The following is a 26965-nucleotide window of genomic DNA, read 5'->3' as shown; positions in this document are numbered from 1 at the left end:
CTGTAACCCACACTTGAGCTTCTGCACATCTCAGTGAAAGGTGAGTTTAGATTGGAACTCAAACAAAATGCAAAGAACATGCAGCTACCACCTTTGGGACATTTAGTTCTTTTGAAAATAATAATAGCTAACAATAAATAAATAATATAAATTCTATGATGCACTATTAAATGAGTTGTGACTACCTCAAAAGTGATAGGTAAGCATATTCATAACATCTGCTTCTTTCCTCCTCTCCTGCCTTAGCCCATGAAAGAGAATGTGTCATACCCCTTTCTCCCTCTCACAAATCTACTACAAGGATCCACACTGAAGGTCTTTATTTTAATGAATTCAGCTTTTATCTTACCCTCACATGCACATCTTTCATGAGATACATCTTAACATAATTCTATCTAGTATTTCTGACCACGGGAACCAACATAATTTACACTTTGCAGAGAAATAAATGAGGCCATTTACACATCAGAGAAATCAACACTGATGAAAGCTAAAGGATCCAGCTAAAATACATGACTAATTTCAAGCAAAACACTCTACTTTTATAGTTCTTCAAAATTAGACACTAACTTTGGAAGGCCAAATAGAGAAGGCTATCCCTCCATTATTCAGAGGTACTGATTAAATATTATTTCCCATTATTATTTGTACATCAAAATAATGTCCAAAATTAGCAGCAACATTAATCCCCCCAAATGCCATCTTGCACTAAGAAGAGAAAGATTTACCTAAGATAAGCAAAAGACAATGTTTCTGACATTGAACTTTCAAAATGTGGTGAATTTTACAGAATACTGATGTATTGCAAATTAAATTGCAGAGTAAAACTCATATTTCTGACAGTAAAATGAAGTTCCTCATAAACCTAGGACATATTATTTTACTGCAACTTGTTCTATACACATTTATGCATTTAGTCATGCCACTTCCCTTAAATATACAATGCTAAAATAGTTGGATGGTAAAATACTTACCTTGCTAGTGAGATTCGTGCTCGCTGGCCTCCACTCAAGGTGATTCCACCTTCCCCCAGCACTGTATAATCTTTTTCTGGGAACTTTGAAATGTCCTGTTAATAGATTTTTTAAGAATCAGACATGAATCTTAAAAACAAGCTACACATTAAATGGAAACAATAGCATACAGGCAACATATATGGCAATTGTAGAAAAAGAAATGAAACATCCACGCAGGATATTCCTTTCATCTGTTTACATAATCAGAAATGGTGTTTAAAGAAAGTATATCATTCTTCAACCTCATAGAGCAACAAATAGCTACCACATTTCAAGAATAAATATTTGTCTTAATTGCTAGATCTCTAAAAGCAAAGAATGTACCTTCATATAGTATCAATCCAAGGTGTTAACCCTCAGAGTGTATTTCGTGTCAAAGTAAAAATGACAAATGTGCTTGTCACTAGAGTTAGGTAAAACAGGGAGCAAACTCTAGATCTGAAGACCTCAAATCCCCAAGAAATTCATACTTCAGCATCTGTATTAAAAAAGGTTGGCATAAATTTCCTTGTCAGCCTTGCCAGGAATGCTAACGGGCTAGGATTGGTTTAGTATCTACTACTGATTTAGTATCCAAGTCCTAAAGCTTGGACTTTAAGTTAGTTGTAACTTATGAATATGCTAGAAATGAATCTTTAGCCAGTGATAAAAACAGAACTACCACTTCAGTCTTGTGTGAGAGTTCTTCTTAGCAAAGAGGAAGAAAAGCTGACATAGACTTCACTGGCAAAGGAAGTCATGAGTTTTCTTGACTAGGAGTATTTAAGGGCAGAAAGGGAAGGTTCTTAAAAATCAAAATATTTCCTTGAAGCAAAGACATGAATAAGAGATGGTCTGTCTTCTCCCAGGCATTCAAGAGGCATTAAGAGGGAACTTAGCTGTCTACATGTACTGTGCCACAGGTGTGGCAATGCCGCTTCTGGGAAGTTACTAGTCCATCACTCTGCACATGCATCGTAAACACATTTCATACAGTTAAATCTACCTACAGATAGCTGATCTGTTTGGATGATAGGCATAGACATGTCACAAGGATCTACCACTTCCACTGGAAGAAGCTGTGTGATTGTCCCGCTGGAAATTTTTTCATCTCTAGGAATTTCTGCAGTTCAGAGTCAGAATCATGACTGAGGCAAAGCAAAGAAAATACACTAGGTGCACAGTTTGCTATCTTTCCTTGAGTAAAAGATTGAAAGGCGTGAAACATTTTGCAAGTATTTACCATGTCTGAAATCAGAAAACTTGTGCCTGTCACTTTTCAGGAAAGGCACATTTAAATTCTTCTGAAGTTTAATCAAATCTTTGTCTTGTATGAACACTATCTTGACTTTATATCAATAAAAAGGTAGAGAGCAAGTTGAGTAAAAGACAAAAAGGAAAATCTGAAGGAGAAAGACTAAGTCTCACTACAGCACTGTCTGGAAATCTATTATCTTGTCTGATTCAAACAGCTAACACAGGATTCCTGTTTTCAGCAGTGGTATCAAGGTGACAATAAGCACTTTCAGCTCATGCATGTGCAGTCCACATAACTCCCAGAGAACCAATCAGACTCAAGACTTGGATGTCAAGTTCCCTATATTTCCAGAGTTTCTATGTTAAGCTGTTCTCTAGAAGTTAACATTTCATATGAAAGTAAGCTATAATATGATTTTTATCACCTCAGCTGTGATTTTGATTGCTAGTCATGTTAGGTAGTCTTTGGCTTTTCAATCCTCTGAGGTATTGCAGAGTAAATAAATAAATAAAAATCTTGCCAGAAAAATATTTCCTTCTTCCTCCCTTGCAAATTGCCCTGACCTCAGGAACAGAATGAACAATACTGTGCAGACCTGGATCAGTGACAGATTAAAGGTCCAGAAGCTCAAGGACTAGAAATTGACTGCCTGATCCACAGGAAATGAGAGATTCTCTCAACTCTTTAATTTGGTAATAGCATGCCCTTCCTGACTTAGAAGATTCTGACCTTAAAATCAAGATGCTCTTATGTACGGAAAAGCCATTGCAGGTGGCTTTTAAATTCTCAGGTTAACTAGTTATTTTCCTCTTGTAGGAGCTGCATGTACAAATTTCCGTTACTAACAAAACAGCTCAGTTATTTTGCAGAAAACAGAATGTGAAAAACAGTGCCAATAACATTTTTAGAAGAAGATTTCCCTAACATGGCCAAATTGTTTTTCTATAGGTCATGAAATATTTAGAGAGAACAAGGCACATTTGTGATGACCTGCTCAGACCACCTGTGGTTTCACCATGCATAGAGGAGTAATATTACTCATCTGTAACCTTGACATTTACCTAGTCTCATCACCTGGACATTAGGATTTGTGCTGTTATGTATTTAGATGTCTGCATTTATTTCAACTGTTTCACATTTCTAATAGTACTGCTATCTGTGGTGTCATTCTTGGTTCCTGATTCTACTATTTCTTCCAAAATATCCTGGTGAAGAATGACTGGGCCTACTGTATCTTCTCCTACTGTAAACAAGGTGAAATCTAGACCAGAATTCCAGAACTTCCATTGTTTTAAATGGTGGTGGGATATCATCAGACATATTTCTTTGCAGGTGTGTCAACATGGAATTTTAATCAGATTTTTAATGAGTTCCCCTTCTGGTCTCCTCTACCCTTCACCTCAAGATAATATATGGCATGTAACAGACAAAGAACTTCAGGCTGTAATTATAAGAAGTGAAAAATATTTAGCAATTTTTTTCAAAGGCGTAAACAGAGTGAAGAAGTCCAATAGACACAATGCTAGTTGTTGGAACAAGCATTACCTATTGTAAAAAAGTACATAGGGCTGGTCCAAATACATCCTTGCTGTCATTTTATGAAGGAAGTGAAATCAAGCCAGGAACAAAATTAATGTAATGATGCTGAACAGAATAAAAACAGCATATAAATGAAGTTTTCACTAGATTTTTCTCTAACATATCTATTTCTAAATGCTTAAATTAAGAAACTCATGGCTAAGTATTCAATAATGAAAACCTCTACAGTTTTCATCAACATTATTCACATTTGTGGGTGCTTCCAGTATCAGAAGATGACAAATTTCATGTTGTACACCCAAGGAAAAAAGCACTTCTCTTAATAACTGCTTGCATTTTTAACCTTGTAAATGTTACCTTCATCTACCGCACCAGCAAAGGGATGACCTTCAGTATCTTTGGGTTTGGTATAAAGATATAGAAGAATATGGCTGAGATTATTTCAAGCGCTATCCCTTTTCAGAGTTAATGAGAAATAGGTTCTCACCAAAAAAATAAAAAGGGAAACCTAAGAATGGACTTCACACTTGCGGTCTTCACTATAGAGATTCTTTGTCATCATATTATTTGATAGATTTACATGTCTTCCCACTAAGAAAAAAAAATAGTAACAATTAAAAGATAAAACTTGGCAGAAAATTGTTCCTAAAAAATATGCCTTGCAGCGGAACAGTTGCTATTGATCTACAAGTTTTGTATATCTTGCTTCTAATAGAGGCTGTCAGTTCAAATGACAGAGCATAGATATTTTACTTACAAGACTCCTCTTTCTTCCCTAAAGAGGTCCTTAATGGCTTGGACTTCCACCTCACTTCTTCTGCCTTCCTTCCACAAAAGATACAACAGTCTTGAAGCTAATGGAACAGAGCAGCAATCTTGGAATTCTCCATTTAATCTTCACTAACCCTTTTCTCTGGCCTACTTCACTTTCTTTTCTTTTTTTGTTTTCCTAAAATACCCATTTTTTTTTATTATCCTTTACCATTCAAGCCCCTTCCATGTCTTTTTTTTTGTGATTGATATTCCCCATATTTATTTCCACAACTCCCAGAAAACCTCCATTCTCATTGCTTCTTCCATCTCACTTATACAATACTCCCTTTCTTCCCCTCTTCCCCTTTCTCTTCATGTTCACAAAAACTCTAATCCAGACTTTGCAAATCCCTTTCCGTAGTGTAGACTATTTGCAATAAATTAGAAGAAAAGTACTGAAGGGTTTTTGTATTAAAAAAAAATGTCAGGTAAAGCTGAATGTGAATTAAGCCCAGCAAAGATGTCCAGCAGGAGCAAATTAATCTTTTATCTGTTTTCTCACTCACATGATAATTTCTGTACTTCTCAGGAATCATATTCAACCCTAATATCTCAAAGAAATAAAAATGAAACTGAAACATATCTCCAGCTTTCAATTCAGGGATTAAAAACATTAAAAATCTTCAGATAATGGGTTGGAAATGATGGTGCCTATTTTGGGCAAAAAGTCCCCATAATACACCAAGTCTTTCACTGCAACCACTGCATCACAGATATGCGGGTCTAGAAGCTGGCTGACTTTACATATTTTCTATCTTGCACTGGTGTAATCTAATGACACAAGCAAACTCCTCTAACTGAAATTCCTGTCAATGGTCCAAAAGTATGGGCAAACCAACTGTGAAAATGCTTACGCTGAGGGCAATCCCTGGGGAAGGAACTGATGGGTTGAAAGTAAACAGGTGAACGCAGACTCCTTAAAGCAGGGGAGTGTCTCACTTTGAGGAAAAAAAAAAAAAAGAAAAAACATGACTCAAAGGGCCAAATACACTGACTCCAAAAGTTTATCTGCAATCAAAAAAAAAAAACAGGTTTAGCGGTACCACCCTGTAATATTTGATATTGCTATATTTAAGAAAAAAACTTGTTGCACTCAATAGAGCTTTCTCCACCCCCTTCCCTGTGTTAGATACAGGGTTCTGAACAGATTATCTTGGATGTTGTCCTATCTTCTCTGTCACTTCTGAACTCATATTTAATTTTCTTACCCTGTGTTTAACCTACCCACATTCAGCATACCAACTACTTCACATTTCAAAAATTTGTTTCACAGGAATAGTTTGCCATAGAGAAAAGCGATTTGTCAGCATTTGTATGAGTTTTAAATGAGGCTCAATTCTTTATAAATAAATCAACTGAAATCTAACAAACCCTCAGCTTCAGAGCAGAGTTACCTAAATAAGAAGATAAAACTTTTAAAAGTAATTTCTGATTTTGAAATAGTTTAAATAAACCTGCTTTTCTGACTTCTAAACCAGAAAAATGAAATCTCCAGTATATTCATGCTGATTACTCATAAGACATGTAAAAGTTATGAAAATTCTTCATTTCTTAAAATTTTTAACAGAGAATTTCACGAGTAGATAGGAAACTGAAGTATAAGACTTTCTCACTTAAGAGTGAAAGAACATATTTTTCAAATTTTTTTTTTTAGATTTTGGACATATCAGAAAAGCTCCTCCAAGACATTTTGTATCAAGGCCACAGCTTCTCTTTGAACTAGAACAGGTATATTGCAACATTTCATCATCTTAATTTGAAGACACCAAGTGTCTTAAAATTAGAAGAAATTTTTGAAATTCTTTCAAGTATCGCTTTTCTTGAAAGTTTTTATCCATAAATAGCTAACTTATTTAAAATGAATATCTTTTTTTTTCCTTTATAGCTAACTACCTACCAATTACTATTTTTTCCTACTAGTTAAGGGCTTGACCACTTTCAGATCATGCAGAGACTAAAGAGTGGAACTTAGCTCACATAACATCTATGGTGAAGATATCTAGGTTAGAGCATCTTACCTGGTCTCCCTGAAAATTCAGTGGAATGAATCAGGAAATTTATCTAAATTATTTTAGATGCTTGTGTTAGGATGGGATGAACTCCACCTTTAAATGTCTTCTATTTTCTCTGGCTATAAAGGGAGTCTAGGCAACTTGCTATCTACAATGTGGACATTTACATGATTAGGTAACCAGGGTAACCTCTTAATATCTTGTTGAGGATTACTTACTATAAAGCACTCTGTTTCAGTAATTCTTCTACTTCCTCTCTTCCAAACACTTTCGAAAGTGTCAACATCCCTTGTAAAGAATACACATAAAACCAACACAGAGTCTTCAGCTCACAGTCTGACTAAAGACGTCAAGCTGCCTCTCAGCTCTAATTGATATAGCTTACTATTGTACACTTGCAATCAGCTCCAGATGTGATATCCATGTAAACCAATAACATATCCACTGAGAAAACATATATCAGCACAAAGCTGGAGAAAACAGAGCTGGAAAAGTACAGTGGGATGTCCATTGTTAAGTAAGGATACGGGCTTCAGTCTTAGGACATCCTAGACATCCCACTAGACATCTGAGGATGAATGCCCACCTTTGAGAGGAGATGCCAAACAGACAGGAAAATGAACCAGAGCTTGACATGTTTGGTTGTCTCTCTATTTACTCACTTATGCTCTAAGTTCAGAACTGAATCTCCTGCATTTGCTGTGTAACAAACTCAAAAAAAAAGACAGGATCTTTCCACAGATTTCTTTTGTACTATTTTAAGATTCAACTTTGCATGGAAATACTTCTTCTGTTAAACATTATCTTCATGGGCAGCTGATGGTTCTCAAATCAGACCATGTTTACTTTAAGAGTGGTAGCCTCTTATGTTCTAAAAAGGTAGTTTGCCTTTCTATGTTTATGGCATCCTAGGTAACCATTGAAAGATTGACTGAACTGACTAGGTGGAAAATATCTACCTTATCTTTCAAAAAGGTAGAAACAGAAGTCATAGCAGCATGTTTCAAAACTAAAGAATTATTACACCCCTTTGAAAGGAATACAGTTCTTGTTTATTTATTGACAGGAATATTATAGGCCTATTCCTGCAGTCTCAACTGGAGGAACACATTCTCTTAGACTGATTTTGTTCTAACACTAACAACATTAAAGTTGGAGATTCCTATTTCACCTCTCTGAAGGCTTTAGTATTTTTTTTTTTTTTTTACTTTTTGACATTTTAACCTAATTTTGACATTTATGCAACCCACTAATCTCTGGGAAAGTTGCACTTGTAGAACTTGAATTTAGTAACAAGTTTTCATAAACATATAAACTCATCTAGTGCACATGTCCAATCACTTTGGCTATTTAGCAATGACAGTAAGGAACAGTGAAGTATGCAGGACAGTTTTTCAGCGTTAAGTTTCTTCTTGCTTAACTAGGCCTTGATTTGAAATGGAAGGGAAAAGTTCACCTTCTCTTGTGAAGTGATTTTTATTGCTGGTGAAAAGTGCCCAATAAAAAGGAGGGAACACCTTGACAAAAAAATGTAGCACAAGCTGAGACAGCACAGTTTCATCTTATCTTACTTTTTGAGTGCTTTTAAGCTTGTCTATAGCCACTGCCTTTAAAAAGAATAGAGTTCAGAATCTGTACCAATTACATTTTGGCTTCTCTCAATGCTAGCATTGCAATCTGTGATGTCAAAGATAACATATTTGTGATATAGTCTTAGTGTGCTTGCTAAGAATTAAACCCACCTGAACAATGCATTTGAAAAAGACTACTGAATAAATGACAAACTGTAATGGCTACTGATTTGAGCTGGACTAGTTTGATACAGATTTTGAAAGTCAGTGCTTTTATATTTGTAAACTTGGATTTTAGCTTCAAAAGAGCTGTTAAATTAGGTACTTAAACTACTTCCTTGCTAAAAAAATCACTGTTTCTTGAGGAAAGAGGAAAAAAAAGAGGCAGTGGAGAAAAAACAAGCAGCACTTCTTGACCTCTTTGCAGATTATTTTTTTTCTGTGATATCTCACAGGAAGTATTATGTAACTAAAATATATTGGCATTACCTTGAGTTCAGCATCTCACAGAAGAAAGAACAAGGTTTATATCCCACTTGCACCTCACTTCAGCCACATTCCCTACGGGCTAGGCTTTCAGAACTATTTCTGTCAGCAAGGCTGACAAGAATATATTGGTAACTCTTACCTTTAGTCCCCTCATCTCAGCTCCAAAGCAGTCCTTCTGCTATTCTATCACCTTCCACTGCTTTTTGGTTAATCTCATCTATTTCCAGATTCCAGAAAGAAGAATCACATCATAAAACATGATTTTACCTTCCCTAATGTGCTACTTACTCCCATTATAATCAAGTTCTGAATCATTTTATACATATAAAGTGTCTACCACACAGAGAGGCTGTATAAGGCAGAATGTACAAAAGAAAAAAATAACTTAGATCTTAGTGCTTAGATCTGGTGAGTTTTGTTCACTGAATCTGACACAACTGTCATTGTTCATCCTTTCAACAACTTGGACCTCACCCATTTGCACAGCATTGAACTCTGATGTCTCTTGCTCTCTACGTCACCCTCACATGTCATCAAAGTCTACAGACCTGTGAGGACCAAGAACCAAAAAAAACCCCTATGTCTGCTGCAACATGTGTGACTTCAGGTGGGACTATGCTCAAAGGAGCACCACTTAAACACATTTCTCATATGCAGACTAACACTACAGGTCTATTCTAGGATATCATTCTCTGCACCAGAACATAGCCATGCTCATGTGTGCACAGGACTAGTAACACATCCAATTGCTCACTGAGTCAAATAAAGGAGATGGCTTCATCTTCCCAAGAAAGAGTTTGAGGCCACAGAGCTTGAAAGAAAATCTAATTTAGCCATATATATACTTAGAGGTGTATTTTAACTGACTTTCAGCATACCCACAGTAAAGAAATATATTCTCTTTCATCAGCAATTCATTGTTCATCTTGAAGAGCTCACATAAGAACCAGACTAGCACTGTTCCTACTTTCAGGTGGACTATTCCTAACTGCTTAGGAAAACTGAAAAGAAGAGGGCAGAGTAAACACTGCGAACAGAAATTCTCTGATACCCTTTTTTTATGAAGGTCAAGAAGAAACCTCAACAAAGCACTAACCCTTCTTCTTATAATAAACTCCCAAAATACACACTGGGGAATAAGCAGGGTGTCAATATTTGATACCCATAATTAAATCTAAGTCTTATTTGGTAACCAAGGTATGAAAACTAGGAGACTAGAAAAAGGAATAATAATAATAAAGAAATGCATTTGACTTCATTCCAGATTATTCCACCTTCTCTTCAGGCCAGCCTGATTTATTCAGCTTCAGTCCTGAAGCAAAACATCCTTATAAACATACTTGGTCTGAAATAATGACCCCTGCTAGGAGGTGAAGCATATCATTCAGCACAGAGCTGCATTAACGAAGATCAAAGCTGGCATGGTGGAGCCTATAGAGAGAACAAAGGAGCTCCGGCCTAGTGGCATGGAGACGTCCCCATCGTTAATCGCTTTCTGCTCCAGGCAGAAAGCCTGGAGCCTGTGATGAGAAGCCTCTTTAGGGAAAGATAATTTCAAACTGGTGCAATGGGTTAGTTGTTGGAACTTAGGCATTAGTTACAGCTTTTAAAACACCTGAGAGCTACTGAGAGCTTAACACAGAATTCTCTCATCTTCAGAAGCTTTCAAGGAAAATTTCCTGCAAACCACAATCCAAACACAATCTGAAAGAGTCATAAAGATATAAAAAAAACATTACTTAAAACATTACTTTATCGCTTAACTACATCCTGCTCTGAGATAAAATACAGTAACCTCATCTTATTTTTGAACAGACTGGCTATTGTTTCCTTGCTTGACTGGAACTAAAAGAAAATATGTTTCACTGTGTGGCCTAAAGAACGATTCTATTCAGTAAAGTTAAATATTCATTGTTTTGATCTGCACCTTACAGATAAAATGCCTGATCTTATGGCACAGCAACAGGGGTAAAAGGATCCGAAATGCTGGGTCCTTTCGTGTCTTGCAATGTGAAAAGATATATTTTCCTACACCATCCTCTAGCAACATTAAGCAAACACAGATATTTCTACTTCATTGTACTAAATATGGACTAGACACGGTATGAAGATTGATCCTGCAGTACTTTTCAGTGTGAAAATTTTGTGCACACAAAAATTTAGTTCAATTATTATTTTCCTTTAAATAAATCAGGCCTCTGGAACAAGGAGTTTTAATTTTCCTTGGAAAAATTTTCAATTTGAGGGGTAAAAGAAAGTATAGAAACTTGAAAAGCAACATTAATCACGGAGAAAAAAAGTTTTAAAAAATGTGAAAATCTTTGCAGAAACAAGTATGTTTGCATCTTTTCTTAACATTAACATGTTCATCCAGGTTATTAAACATCAACAAAGACTGAGACAGCAGACAGCAGATAATATTTGAATCAGCTCTAGTTGTCTAAGTTACTAGCACTGGAATGAACCATCAGCATATATCTTTAAAGTGACTGGCAATGAACTGACTTGGGATTTTACAAAATCTTTATGCCAGTTTGGTCTCATTAAATCTGAGAAATATTTTGCTTGCTTAAACCCTGCTTCCTGACTTACTTTGGGGTTTTCACTTGGGTTGAATTACAAGTCTTAAGAGTCCTAGAAGACTGACCTCTTCAAGTTGACAGGCTTTGATGACACTCTTGTATCGGTATTCATCATAGGACACACCAAAAATTATGTTTTCTTTTATTGTTCCAGGCATGATCCAGGAGACTTGAGGTGAAAAGGAAATTCTTCCACTGTGTTTAATTTTACCCTGTGAAGGTTCCAATTCTCCCATTATCAACATCAGAAGAGAAGTCTGAAAATCATTAACAGTTAGTTAATAAATCAGAGAATTGTAAATTATACAACAAGTGCTAAACAAAATGTGAGTCACTCTGCTAAGAAGTCACTTGAAAAATAAAAGGATGGTAAAACCTCTTGCAAAGAGGGTGCCTATAACCCCTGATCTAGTGAAAACTGCAATTAATGGAGATTTTCATGATATATATGTACTGAAAAAGACTCTGAAGTGAGCAAAACTTGATTCAGTGAATGAAAAAAATGTGTAAAATGTCTTATAAAAAAGGCACACTGCTTCAAAAGTCTACAGTTTTAATTAAGCTAAAGAACTTTCTCATCGTAAAATGTGAGTATCTGTAAAAGAGAGTAAGACAAACATTCATAAAGCATTAGTATTTTGTGGAAATGTTATTCAATTTTTAACACTATCAGGGATTATTTTGTTTGTTCCTTGTACAACACAATTTGCATTTACAATTTTGCTAGTGTTTATAAGCCCTTTATCTATTGCCTTGAAAAGTGCAATTTCTTTTGTGTGTATATAACTACTCACATAATCTCCTCAGTATAATCCAATTTTTCCTCTATAACTGTTAACTTATTTACGTGAATACATGACCTAAGCATATATACTGTTTCCCTTCATAAAAAGAATTGATTGCAATTTCAATACTGACACGTTATAATTTCAAAGTTAATCATTAGCTTGTAGTAACCTTGTCACACATCACTGGCTACTGGATCAAAGAATACAGTTGAGAAATACAAGGAAAAATATGTTACAGAGGCATTCCAATGGTGTTCTTATCACTAATAAACAGTCAACAAAGCTGGGAGGTAGCAGTCAAAGATCTAATTTTTTTTTTCTAAATCACTGCTTCATGCTGTCAAGCTCAGACAGTCCTTGGCAAGCTATAGAATATGCAGGGGAATTTCTTTATGTTGGAGCAGAATCTGCGCTTTTCAAATGCTGAGTAAGAATTTTCTGATCTTGTTAAGGACAGCAATCCATATGTTTTGTACACTGAATGTTAAACTACCATATCTGTGCTGTCTAACTTGATGAAATGAAAGAACACCTAGCAGTGAAGACATGTTAAAGAGCTGATGTCAGGCTTCCTGTTGGTTACAGACAAAATATGTATGCATGCTTTTTCATGGACCTGATAATTCCTGGAATATACAGTAGCAACTTCAAATAACAAGACAAAAACCTTAAATTAAGGGAAAGAAATGGAGGAGGAAGACTCGGAGGAAGAGGGGAAAGTTAGTGTAAAATTGTATATTTCATAAATCTTTCAGGTAATATTATTAGCATAGCATTAGGATATACATACATCCTTTTTTGCTTTCTATTTGTCAATTTTATATTACAAGAATCAGTGTTTTAGCGCTCTCATTTAGCCCTGAGATTAATAGATACTGCAGAGGACAACTGTTCTGTTAATTGAGAATCATCACTCCAATCTGCACCCCAAAATATCAACATTTCTACATGTTTGCAGAATTCTGTCCTCAGTCTTCTATTCTTTCTAATGGTAGCTAATGGTATTTATTGGTATCATTACTGAAGAAAAAAAAAAGATTAAGACCATAACTGAAATTGATGGGTCCCCTGTCATTGACTTTCAGCCCACCAGGAATTTTACCCAAGTGCAACTTTTGTTGTTTTGACTTTCACATCCTCTCAGAGGTCCCGCAAAAGGTCATCTAATTAGTTGCTATTAAATGTGAATAAGTGTACCACAATTCAATTTCCTGTAATGAAATTAATCAGATGTGTTATCTACAAACTAAATGTACTGGGGATTATAAATCAATCACAATTCTTCACAGAAAACAGAAGTTTTCTCAGCACATCCCATCTGATATGTCCTCCATGCCCTCCTGACTTCTCCTCCAGCCTTTCAAATGGAATTCAGGAGAGCCAGACCAACTTACGAACTGGAAAACAACTGACCAGTGTATGCAGGCTAGGTGTTTTTAGTTACCAAACTAACGAGTGTTTGGGTGCTTTCAGATTACTGGCAGCTTTATCTCCAAAATTTTCCTTAAAATGTTTGCAAGAGATGAAAATTTTTCTGCTTTCATCTAGCAATCTAGATATCTATGCTAGGTTCTCCAGCTTGGTTTTTAAAGGTAGGGAGATCCTCAGCATGAGCACTAACTTTAAATCTCCACAAGAAAAAACAAAGGGTTTGTATTATTCCTGCCAACCTCCTTTTATTGTGGATGGAAACATAGTTTGTCACTGAAATTGGTAATTTCTTATTAAGTCTGCGTTTCTGTATGTATAGAAGAAAACAGCAAACCATTTTCATACTGGCCACAGCCTAATACTTAAATAACTTTTAGCCATTTTACTGAAACTTCTATTTTACCTATACATTCTCCTACAGCCACCATTTTCACAGAGTATAGGAATGGAAAAATACAGATAGGAAAGTAACAATACAGTAACAATATTTTTCTTAAAATAATTACTATTTTTACTGAAACAACAGAAATGAAAATACCTTGCCTGCTCCAGTAGATCCAGAAACAGCTAATAACTGTCCCTTCTCAATCTTGAAATTTATATCCTGAAGAACAGGAGAGCCATGGAATGGAAAATTACTGAAGAAGAGATTATTGTCAATGCTTGGGGCTTTGCTGTTGTTCTTTTCCTGTTTTGCTTTTACAAATATCTCTCCAATTCCCTGCAACATACATATATGAGTCTTGGTATAAACATAAACAATAAACAAGACATGCATATGCAAGTATATTGTACTGTGGCCTTGAAAAAGCATATGAACTTACTATTCTGACATTAGTTTTTCTATCTGTAACCTATTTATTACATTCTAAAAATAACATATATTCTGATATACATATTAGTCTTTCTCTTAATTTGACTAGGCATAAATGAAATTCACCTATGATAGAACTTTTTTTTCCAAGGTTTATACAATGCTGGAATTTGATTCTGTTTTCAGATTAGTTTAAATGAGGAATAATTCCTTATTACAGGTCTTAGTACTTATTATAGGGCCTTTTCCAAAGCTTAAAAATTCTGCATAGTTTGATATTTTATATTTATTACTTATCACACATTCCTTGCCTCCTTATGGCTGAAGCCTGTTAAAATGAGAGTGTATAGTATTTTCATTTTAGAGAACACCACTGGAAAAAAAAGGAAAGAAAAGAAAATTACATTCTCTGTATTTAAATTTAGTCTTGGTAAAAGTACTAACCTCATCCCAGAAAGCCGTTACTCTGTCCAGCTCAACCTCAGTTGTTGTTAAATTGTATTCCAGTGCTTTATATTCTTCTTTTAACAAAAAATCCTATAAACCGAACACATTACAGAAAATAGTAAGGAATGATGGACACACCACACAAAGCTGTACATTTACCTACACTGAGGATAGTTCATATTTCTGGTAGTGCTATTCCAGTATAGTGTCTTAGAGGGAGCATACAGCTTACACAATATCTTTTGAAGGCGACAAAAATATTAAAGCTATTGACATTTTTATTGATATTGGAAACATAACTCTAACATTTGTTAATGGTTTAGAAGTATACCAAAACTTGACATTACCTTTATTTTTAAATCTTATATTGAGCAGTGTTACTCGTCTAAACTTAACCCATTCTAAACATTCTACGCTTTGTTTTGGGAGTAGGAACTGGAAAGTTATGCTCTAGTAAACAATGAAAAAAAAAAAGTAGCTATGCACTCTTATCTTGTTTATTCTAAAACTACAAAAGTTTAAATAATTAGGATCCACCAAACAAAACAGTCATTAGTAGCACCAATCAAAATGACAGATAGTAGTCCTGGTTATTGTAGCCCTGAAGTAGTCTAATTTCAAATGACAGTAGCCAACAATCACATGCTTATGTTCTTTTCTGGGATAATCATTAGATCAGAAAAGGCTTCATGATCTAGAAAACATTGCCTAGCTACGTGGCAAATAAAATACCCTAGAGGACATATCTGGCCCAATGAACTCTCTAGAATCTTCAGTAAACTAGAACAGAGAAATATATGTATTGTTTATTATTTTTGTTAATGTCTGTGTATTTCTTGGGACACGTAAACAACAGGTGTTCTAGGATTACATGCTGTTCTGTATATGGAGTCTATACTAAACCTACCACAAAGAGATTACTAGAGCACTGGTGTAACTAACATCCACAAAGACAAGTATTAGACACAGTGGGGACAATGACTTGACAACGGGGCCTGCCAGTTCTGTGAAAGGGTATTGGATCTGCTATTTCAGGATGTATTTCAGACACATCACTGTCTACTGACACCTAAGGAATCTCAAGAGCATAAGGATTCAGTGGATTGGGAGCCGGTAAGAAACGCTTCTGAATGTCCAAGACAAAGATTCATGGCTAGATTGCTGGAAATTCCTGACCAATTAAAAATCATTAAAATTCAAAAAATCCAATATATGATTGGATTTAATTCAGTTCCAACTAATTCTGTGTTAAGGTTCAGCTTTCTAATTCAGATCTTTAGGTATCATACTGTTTTTATAACACTGAAATAATAAAATATCTATTTTATTGAATGACATCTTAGCATTTTAAAATTTAAAAATAATAACTGCATTAGGTTTTTAAAACCATTTTAAATATTCAAAAGAAATCCTGACATATAGACCCAAAGCAGAACAAAAATTCCTTTCTTGTGGAGTGATTTCAAAACAGCAGTTAAAACAGACTGAGCTCATGAGGATTCATCCTTAATTCATTTTGTGCATACAAGCCTTTGATGCTGGTACATGAGCAACAGATCTTGGTAAGTAAGGCCAGTAGCTGGTGCTGCAGTTATGATGAATGAAGTGCACATTTGCATAAGATGCACCATCTCCTTCTGTTCTTGCCACTACTAGCAAGGGAGTCAGATTTATGATTGCAACAACTGGTAGCTTTGGCATATAAAGCATATATCAATTTTCTACCTCCTTTACTGAATGAAAAACATCTCTTAAGCACCATAACTATGATTTTTTTTTATTAAGCTCCCTATTCTGCATTAAGTATGTTTAACTAAATGTCCCCATTTCAAAATCAGCAGTGTGCAGGTAATATAAAACTGTTACGGTTAGGCTGCCTGGGGAACTATATACCATCATCAAGATTTATAACGACATTTCATGGTGTGTAGTCAAAGCAATATATAGTATATCCAAAACTCTGCATAAATGCTGTGATCTTTTGTTGATCAACCAACAAGATAACATGCTATAAAGAATTAGCTTACGTACTTGGGATGATTTTGGTGCATGTACCCTACCTGTATTTTATTTATTGCTCCAATAGAGTCATACCAGGTCTGTACAGCCCAGGGAAACTGCCTGGTCACTGTCATTCGAAGAACAATGCAGAAGGAAATGGTGGTAAATATTTTTCGGAGAATAATTCCTTTAGTCACAGCGTATGGAAGCACAGCTAAAAACACCACAAAAAAACCCGAAAAGAAGAAAGCTGAGCTGTTGAAATATCTCACATAAGCAGCTTTTCGGGTTAGCTTCAGTTCAGTTCTGTTAAAAAAAAAAAAACACAAACAATTAGTGTATAATTCCACAGTTTATATCTTACAAACCTTTTGCAAGGAGGCTTATTTATTTTCAATACAGTTAGAAGGCAAGATTTAAAACAATTTTTTGGTCCTAAAAAATAAAGGCAGCCCAGTTTAGGCACCAGTTCAGGGATGTCATACAAAATAACCACCATCTATACCCTGATTTGGATATCTTAGAAATCTCATACCGCTACACTTCCTAACAAAACCATACTTATGCATCTAATGCCAAGTTGGATAATACTCTCCAAAAAGCAGGATCCCCTACTGAACTGAAAATCTAGATACAGTAAGTCCTATGGAAGATAATTTTGTGGAAGTAAGATAATCTGAAGGGTCAATTTACCGTAGATGATCATACAAATGCTAAGAACCCACAGCAGGGTAATCATTATAGTGTCATCTCCTTCTGCAGAACCAGCTCTACCAACAGCCTCACCCAAGAAGTAAGTTATTAGTCTAGCTTAGCCTTAAGAGGTAGAAGGCAGCGGATCTTTCTCTCTTTCCTGCTAAAGCTTAGATACTGTGCAGTTAGGAATGCAACTAGTGATTACTCTCAAGCTACTTCTGTAATTTTTACACATCTTATAGCAATCTATTAAATAAAAAGAGAATAATCCAGGGAACATAAGTCCTTTTCTGAATTGATGGTCTTAACTCTAAAGAATTGTGCTAAAGGAACAGTTTGCAATTGATTGGTCTTCTTTTGGCTCCATTCACTTCACATTCCTAGAGTCCAGTTGCTCAGCTTTGCCTGAGCATAGGTTCTTCTGCTGCAGTGTAAGAGAAGGGTTTTCCACTGAGCTGAGGCTAGAGATGGAGCTAGAACCCAAAGTGAACACTTGCTGCATGAGTGCTATAGCCACCAGATTGTACAAGAATTAGGAATCACACTGGTGAAGGCAATTCCCGGCATTGTAAAGGATGAGCATCATAATCTTTAAGTATCTCTCATTACTGAGACAGTTTCTGCAGGCAAAGCAAATCAGGATCTCAGAACTTTTTTCAGGCCCTTTCTTCAGTTCCACGCTGCATGTTTACAAGACTTTCACTTGCACCAGTCATCACTTTTGTCAACAAAGCGTTTCTAAAAGTCTCTGATAGAAACCCCAAGCTCAATTTTGAAGAAGGCTCCCCAGCACTTCTTAAGGCTGCACTTCACAGGAGAGGCATGAAGACAGTAGCCAGGCATGCAGGTAAGCACAACGGTTGTAGCCACTGCCCTAGAAAAAGGGCCTTATGAATCCTCCAGAGTTTATATGAGACTGCGGGTGGCAGCACTGAATAGGCATAACAAAGATTTTTGGTTTTGCTGCTTGGCCAGATCCACGCAAAAGCCTATGCAGAAGCTACCAAAAATCCTACCACTGCTGAAGTACACGGAAATTACTTTAAAGAGGAATACGCTAATATACTAGCTAGAGGAATATACTAATATACCAATATACTAATCATTTTCAGTGTGTTCCCAAGAAAGAACCACAAGCAAAAGTTTTCCAGAGCTGGATCTTCTTGTGAGCTGGGCTTCAGTGCTCTGCAAACTCGGCACTCATTTAGGACTCACCCAGCTGAAGCCATATGGGCTCCCAGAGTGATGATGTAAGAGACTACAGGTATCATATGTGTATAGAGATGAAGCAAGTTTTGAGAGGCATCCTGCCTTTCAATTCAGTATGTTAACTAGAAAAAACAAAGTAAAAGGCCAAAGGAAAGAGTTGAGTACCAAAATGCAGCAAGCAGTCCAGAGTACTTGTATGAAGACTTGGAAAAGTGTGAAGAGAAATTTAGCATTGAGAGAAACTGAGGAAAGAAATCACTATCAGTATGAGAAAGCAAATGGAGGAGGAAAAAAAAAATTACACTATTCCTGAATGAAATTTATAGAGTAAGGAGTCTTGAGATTTGGTGTTCAGAAATACAGCAATGAACACGTGGACATCATTTGAAGATCAAGTTAGAACTTTTTCTTTCCCCCCAAAAATAAGAAAGAATAAATTCTGCAAAGAAAAAAAAAATCTTTTCCCATGAAAAAAGATCAATCTAAGTCATACAATTTTCAATGGGAAGAAAACCTAAGTGAGCACTGTGTTAGATTGGCAGGGAAAGCAGAAGATAATGTCAGATATCAAATAAATGTGAAGATATTTTCTTCAGAAATCATGTAATAGCAGGGGGCGGTAAGGTTTCCTTGTATCAGATGAACATTTGTCAGCAGAGTCTCCCACGCTTGTCCTTTGGGAAAAGCTATCAAAAGTGATTTAGAGGAAATTTAAGGAATTTCCAAGGCTTCTTAACACTTTTCTCCCAAAGAAGTAAATGAATTTGTCCTGGTACTGACACCAAATTCTCAATGACTAGGATTTGGCTCACTATGTTCATGTGAGCTTAACAACAGGGACAAGAATGATACTTTTTTTTGTTCATTCACTTTTAATAGTCATATTCTATTAATATAAGCTCAGCCACAGCACCTTGGAAAACTCGTAGCTTGGAACAACCGATGTTCACCTTTAAAAAGTGCCTCTAGAAGACTTTTTTTTTAATATAGTTTCTAAAAAGATTGTCAAATATAGAAACAAGGAAGGAGTAGAGAAAGTGCAGGAAAAAGTCAATGACAAAGCAACACGAATTAAAGTGAAAAGTACAAATGAAAATCTGGTGAAAAGGCAAAAACTGAATTTTGGAGGAAGAGTCAGGTCTGATTTTTGTAGCAAGACACTTCAAAAGAACAAATTAGTTTGTCATTGAGTTAATCTAAAAAAAGAAGAAAAAAGCTTTCTAATACAGTAATGTGTTGTTATCAGTGAGACCAATTTTGAAACACTATGGCCCAATTCACCTTTGGGGAAGTGTTCCTTGATTATCCAGTGTATGTCAAAGATGTCCAAATATCTCAAACATTATAATACATTTGGTGTCAGTATGTAGATACAGTCTCTCAGATCACACAGACTCTTAAAAACTGCACATAGACTGCACACCGCTGTCTGCTTTTGCACTGACACCACCACAGCTGTCTGCACAAATACATGAGCTTGCACTTCTTTACTTAGAATAAGGATGGGCCTTCTTCTGGCAAGGTAAGGACACTTCCAGCCTTGGACTTCCCCTCTTCTAGCGCTATGCTAGGGCACAGAGGAACAATCTACTGTTGTGGCTTTTTAATTACCTAAATATATTGCATTGCCCATAAAAATGAAGATATGTTTATTCAGACACCTGTTATAAATAGCACAATTAGTATAGATTTAAGACAGCAGACAGCAAGCAGCCCAAAGTGCTGCAGCTATCCAAGGGGGTTTATCTGCAGTCAGCTTAAGGCTAGAAGTGTAAAGGCAGAGGTAAGCCAAGTTTATAAAACCAAAGCTGTTTAAATTGGGTTGCATTAGAAAATGCAACTTTGGTAACAACTGAGTTATAATGCATTGCTGCTCAAATAAGGGTATGATTTTACTCATGCAGTCTCACTTCCTACCAGCTTAAGACACCTACTGATTGGGAGCCCTGCAGAGCCGGCTCAGCAAGCAAAATTCAATTGAAACTCTAACATTTCCAGTTTGACCTGCTCTGGTGATGTCTTCAACAAATGACCTTTTGGATCACTCCAAAGAATACAATATTTTGGTGCAAGGGAAGCAAAAAAGAGAAAATAAGATCTTGTAGTATTTCTATCACTCTTCCTTGTCTTTTAAAAATCAATGCATCATAAACTATAGCATTACAGATTTCACTATAAATAATTAAAAAAGAAAAACAGTATATAAAGTGATAGTTCTTTTTCCACGTCTTTGGTAGCCACTTTGCAAACATACATATGAATCTTAATTTATTTCTACAGGAGCTACTCACAAGATTTGGTCTAAAATCTCTTAAAAGCAAAGCAAGACTAGTGCCACCAGATGAATTCTAATCTGGATTTATTCTAGAACTGGAATTTCAGACCTGGATTCACACTGAGTTTTCTCAGAGCTTTTAAAGTAAATCATTATAAAATTTAAGAATTTTCTTATTCTGATGATAGAGAATGGCTGTCTTTTCCTGGATTGTCTTTCAGAAAGCATAATAGAAGCAGCTGAACAAGAAGGTGTTTGTATAATAATATTTCTTTTATTTATGTGATAATAAGATTCTTATATTTCTTTCTTTTCTGTTGTTTTCCCAATCACACACCTGGTACAGAATTCTAATTCTTTCAAAGGAGCTAAACAAGCACATTGGACAGCTTCAGTGCAGCATCACCTATTAATCAATATGTCACTTCTCCTCCCTTCCCCCAGGACTTGCTATCTGTAATGAGTGCCTGGTTCTCATAGCTCTCAGCTAGACAGGTTAGCTCTTTTACTTCCTTTATGCTTCTGTAGCTCTGGTACTTAGCTTCCAGATCAATCTCAATGTTAATTGAAATGATAAGCATTATACAAGGCTATCCACAGACAATAAATGTTAATGTAGTTTTACAGAACAGATACATGAGGCTGTGTGACTTTAATCCTTACACAGATTGTGAGTAACATGCAAAGAAAGCTTTATTGCATTTCTCAGAAAGTGGCTGCGGAGGCTTCGTACTGTTTCCTCCATCTCAGAATAGGAAAGTTTGTAAAGCCTTAGGTAAGCAACACAATAGGGCTTTTTATTGTACGACGAGGATGGGGTTGGCCAGAAACAAACACAGATGCCGCAATTGTTTTACCTGTGCAGGCTAAACACTCAAATATCATTATAACAAATGAGGAAGCAAATAATAAAAAAAAAAACCCTCCATAGTTGACAAATCGGGAGAAAAAACAGGTTACAGTGTGGGAATGCATGGTTAGTTTATGGAGGATTAATATTTGTGTGCTTTGCTTCTTAACTAATATGACCACAGATGCTTTTCATAATCACCTTTTTTTTTTTGATCATGTGGACAAGTTTGACTGACAAATCAGAATACTTACTCACGAAGACTTTCAATCATCTTTTCCATTGCATCTTCCCAACAATAGACTTTAACTGACTGTATATTTTCAATTATTTCTGAGGTGATGACAAGTCTCTCATTGATCTTTCCTGCTCTCTTATCCCTACAAAGCAAAAAGCCAGTAGATCAATTTTCATCTATTTCATTGTGTAGTTTGTATCATACCACAACTTTCTTAAAACTTTTCACAAAAAAGTTGTGAAAATTTTAACAACTTTTCTTAAAACTCCTGTCGAATACTCCTATATTTAATATATTTATCCTGATAATATTGTGAAACACATGAAAGGAAATACTTAAAACATAGTGAGTTTAACTAAGGAGAAGATAAAACCTCTAATAAGAATAAATTAAGTCACTAACAACAAGTTTTCTTTCTTCTATGAAGTTTTATCACTATTTACCATCACTATTTTATCACTATTTATTTTCACATTAGACCTTTTATATTTTTATATTTAGACAGCTGCTGCTAAGTAAGTAAAGGCTTGTCTAAACTTCTCTGCCACATTTAGCATACTTCGGAGTCATCTTCTGTAACAATGTAATAACTACAAATCTTTATTCAAGTGGTATAATCTTCATAAACTAATGTGTTTCAGGCAAAAACACTGAAATATTCTAAAACAATATATTCACCTGTATTTCATCATCCTTCGTCCCAGCCACGCTTGGAAAAGGACTAAGATTATTAGAAAAGCAAGTCCAGAAAATGCAGAAGCTTGTAACATTTCCCAGAGCAGTCCCATCAGCAGTACCACTTGTAAAGGTGCAATCCATACAAAATGAGCCAGCGCAAGACCCTGCAGAAGCCCACAGGAGAAAATAATAAAAACATAAATTAAAGATGCGTTCTGAAAACTACGTAAAAAGGAAGAAGTTGTTGAAGTGACTTTGAAAAATGTATGGAAGAATTGCACAAATTTTTACCAGTAGTAAAACCAGTTTATAAAGGAGGATTTGTGATTCTGAGCACATAGCATTCTGGGTGTTGATAATGATGATAGCACAGCAACGCATACACATTCTACACCTAAGCTTTGATTTTTTGCAAGGCAAAGTTCAATCTATAATTGTCTCTTCACTATGTATGTACATGAGGAAAAAACAGCTGTGTAAAAGCAAACAGATATGCTATCGACTCTCACATTTTCCATCACTGCAAGTTGAGAAAAAGTCACAAAAAATCTTATAAGAATGATAGAATGATTTAATTTTATATAGGAAACTAATATTATTAGAGAGAAGAGTTGACTATTATATGAACACAACTAATTCAAAACAGCTTGCTGCCATATTCCTTCGTTTTATTCTATCACTAGAAGGATTTTGGAGTGACTCCTGTGATCAGACTGAGAAACAGCACCTGCAGAGAACTCCGTACTACTGCAGCTGCGCGCCTGCCAGCACCTGGCCTAGCTTGCTCAGTGCTAGCTCTCATCACTGCATATAGCAATACAGTTTCCCTGACATCAAGTTTGATGTTATTGAAAGCATATTTCATTCTATCAACGGGGCAATCAAAAATACATTCTGAATGGAAGTTAATGGAGTCTCTAGCCCCCAAAACCATTAGCAGGGACTTATCCCAACTTTAACGAAAGCAAAATTTCATGAGATTTCGAAAGTTTCATCTGAGATGTGTTGGAAATGATTCCTAATCAGGTCCTACATTAATACATACTCTCGTTTATAAGAGTGGGTAATATTGACAATAAAATGCTGAACATCATCCAGCTCAACAGCAGGCTGGTTCACCTTAGTGAAAGGATATGCCAGCAAGGATGAGAGATTGAGGGACTGAATTAGTTGTGTTCTGACCACTTTGAAACTGACTGTGTACCCACAGAAGTTTCCCAGCTGATTTGTACTGGATGGTAAAACAAGCGCATTTTTAATGGTATACCTAGTTTTTATATTTGTTTTAGTAATCAGTATAGGAGATAAACGACGATACAAGAATCAGAATGAGCATTTCCATTACCACAGGCTAAAGCCTGCTCTTAAGATAGGAATGTAATTTCATTTTATATTTACAGTCACTACAGTCACTGAAGTCCACAAATTCTTCTCCTTCCTTACTATTTGTCATGAGTGGTGTGATTTCCTTTGTTTGTTTTTGATAGTTTAGCAAATGAATTAAACAATTAGAAACATACCTCATCAAATTTGTTCAGATTATTGGAAAGGAGACTGACCAATTGTCCAGTACTTATTTTATCTAAGACTCTGCTTGACAGTTTTAAGGTCTGTAAAAGAAAACAAAACCAAACGGAGATAGCTTTGTAACTCAATCTTATAAAACCAACTAAATACAAATAAAAATACTAAGCAATGAGACAGTATTATAAATACCAATTCACTTATCAGCTTTCTGCTATAAAGAAACAATCTCATTAAACTTGTTATTTATGTCACTTGAGTTTAATATAGCCATTAAATTGCTTCACAAATATTGATTTGATACAGCCCTTGCTTTCTGTTGCATATTTTATGTACATATATATGCAAATGCAAGTTTTAATTAAGCATGCATGCTGTGCGTGCTGTGGATCCTCAAAAATCCCCTACTGTGCATCTCTTGACAAAGATTTTCTGAAAGATGTTTCCATAGCGAGCTTTATATTAGAATAACTAACACATCTACTTAAATTAGCTGCTGCTTTTGGTAAAACCAAACACCGTTTTAAATATTTGGATTTATGAATGTGCAAAGCATTAGTGTCTGTCAATACACCATGTTCTCACACATCAGGTTCTCACACTTTATCATTCAAACTTGATCCCTTCTATATTATATTTTTTGTTTAGATCTTTGCCTCTAATCCTCTTTGAAAACATTCTTTGGCCACCAGCATACATTACTTTTCTTTTTCAATATAAGTGCATAACAGGAGCACAGCAGTAGCATAATTAAGACCTCTCAATACATATCCAGAAAGTCTGAACTCACGCAGAGGCTGAATTCAGTCAATTCTGCTGTACATGAGCAATTAATTATTTAAACTTAGAAAATGAATAACTGTGGGAAACTAATGCTAGCCATATTATTGTGTACTTTGCTTAACAAAATTACTGATTTTTTTTTTTTTAAAAAGGGCCCAAAAACTGTGTAGACTATGTAGGCTATGGAGTATGTGTATTCAGCTTTAAGTGTAAATGGAACAGTTACCTTCTTATAAATCAAGCTAAACATGGCTATTCTCATTTGCATCCCTATATGATGAAGACCAAATATAGCAGGGTGTATGAGCAGTGTTCTCACAAGGAAGAGAAGGCACAAGCCAATGCCCAAGTAGTAGGCTATGGATCTTTCATGGGAGTTGTCCGGATCATAGGAAGCTATTATTCTTCCTAGTAAAAGGGGCTGCACAGATTTGGTGACTTCCTGCAAATGGAAACAAAAGATAATAATTATTTTTTTTAATGGCTAACATTTTCATTGTAAATCGTAGCCACAAATACTTCCACTATCACAACTGACATGAGGAGGCTGCGTCTGTTCACTGCGCAAACCAGAGAAAGATGCAGTAATTCAATGGTAGAAGACAGCTCACCACTTAATTTGTGATCCTCTTGCAATTTCAGCAAAGCAAATCTAGTTCATAAGTTTTGTTTGGTTGCCTTCTATAAAAATGGCAATTGGGATGAGTTTTCACACTTATTTTTCAGGATTGTAATGCATTAGCCGCATAACATGATTGAATCATGTCCATGAAAAATGAATGATGAGAGGCATAAATGGTAGGAGAGGCAAGCATTAAAAAAAAAAAAAAAAAAACTATCGAGAAACCAGATCCTCCTGCCCTGCCAGTCCCAGCTCTTCCCTTTCCAAAATGGACAACATGGTACAAAATAAGAGCAGGAGAGGAAAAAGAGGGAACATCACATTGGTAAACTTCAAGACACCAGAAAGACCTGCTTGTAGCTCTGTCTTTATCTTAGCCGGCTATTATGTGTCTTCAATCCCTTTTTCTGTTCTAATTAAGCTCGACAATAATTATCTCGTTGTTGCTCTCCATTTACATTTCTTCATATCCTGATTGATCTTATTTTCATTCCTATAACCTTACCCTAATCTCTCTGATTTTTTTATCTCTTTTTCCTCCTCCAATCTGCAAAAATTATCAGTGCACTAAGGTCTAACAATTTACTTCATCTTCTGTATGAGTTTCTGAAGGGCACAAAATATCCATGTGCCCCTTTCCTTGATTCATTGTTATAGTCAGTGTAAAAATATTTAGTGCTAAGAATCTGTACATGTCTCCTCATCCTTCTTTCTATTGTGTCTGTTCAATCTTAGCAGAAAGTGTCAGAAACTTCAAAAATAGCAAGCATATATTAAATTTGCTTGCATATAGATGTGTTAAGTTGTCAAATATTTATTAGTATTTTCACACACAAAACTACACAGACGACAATACAGAGAGACAGAGAACTGAGTTGGTGAAGGTCAGCAAAAATACATGTTTTTAGTAAAAAATTTGTTGAGTGAATCACCCTTAATTTCTTTTCTCCTTTAGGTTTCTTTTGGTCTGTCATATAGCAGAAGTCCAAACTATCTCTGCAACTTGTGCTGCATTCTCTTTTGACTACCACTGTTATCTGAGTTGATATTTATCTACTTTGCCATAGAAGGGATGAAAATATGCATCTTCACTAGAATACCTGTTTTGTGCACTGTTTTTGCCAGATTTAAAACAATTGCACACCAACATAAATTCTGTAAACCTGGAAACTGACAAAGACTTCAGTGTTATTAGTAGGCAAAGGGAGGAGTGTTTATTAAAACACACATAACCTACAGCAGCTGTGCTTAGACCATATGTATCCAAAAGCAGCAAATCAAGACTCCACAAAACTCACAAAATACAAAACAGTCACCTCTCAAGGACAGTGCATTGCTTTCATACTCTCA

At 35.6% G+C, this 26965-nt stretch overlaps 1 protein-coding gene across 2 annotated transcripts in view; it reads right to left on the bottom strand.

Moving 5' to 3' along the window:
* The window catches only part of CFTR (CF transmembrane conductance regulator), an 86453-nt gene that overhangs the window by 40711 nt on the left and 18777 nt on the right, over positions 1-26965 (bottom strand). For both annotated transcript variants that reach the window (XM_088523656.1, XM_088523649.1), the window contains exons 4-12: positions 25220-25435; positions 24207-24296; positions 22687-22850; positions 22025-22150; positions 16800-17046; positions 14737-14829; positions 14017-14199; positions 11325-11516; positions 975-1069 (exon numbers count right to left, since the gene is read on the bottom strand). In XM_088523656.1, coding sequence (XP_088379782.1) covers positions 975-1069; positions 11325-11516; positions 14017-14199; positions 14737-14829; positions 16800-17046; positions 22025-22150; positions 22687-22850; positions 24207-24296; positions 25220-25435 — 1406 coding nt within the window. The remainder of the gene's footprint in view (positions 1-974; positions 1070-11324; positions 11517-14016; positions 14200-14736; positions 14830-16799; positions 17047-22024; positions 22151-22686; positions 22851-24206; positions 24297-25219; positions 25436-26965) is intronic.

The sequence above is a fragment of the Tinamus guttatus genome, unplaced genomic scaffold (genome assembly GCF_059628265.1).
Source record: "Tinamus guttatus ecotype Peru unplaced genomic scaffold, ASM5962826v1 Tinamus_guttatus_pri_ptg000018l, whole genome shotgun sequence".
Lineage (NCBI taxonomy): Eukaryota > Metazoa > Chordata > Aves > Tinamiformes > Tinamidae > Tinamus > Tinamus guttatus.
Note: the sequence above shows the minus strand (reverse complement) of the source record. Positions and strands in the feature narration are given on the sequence as shown.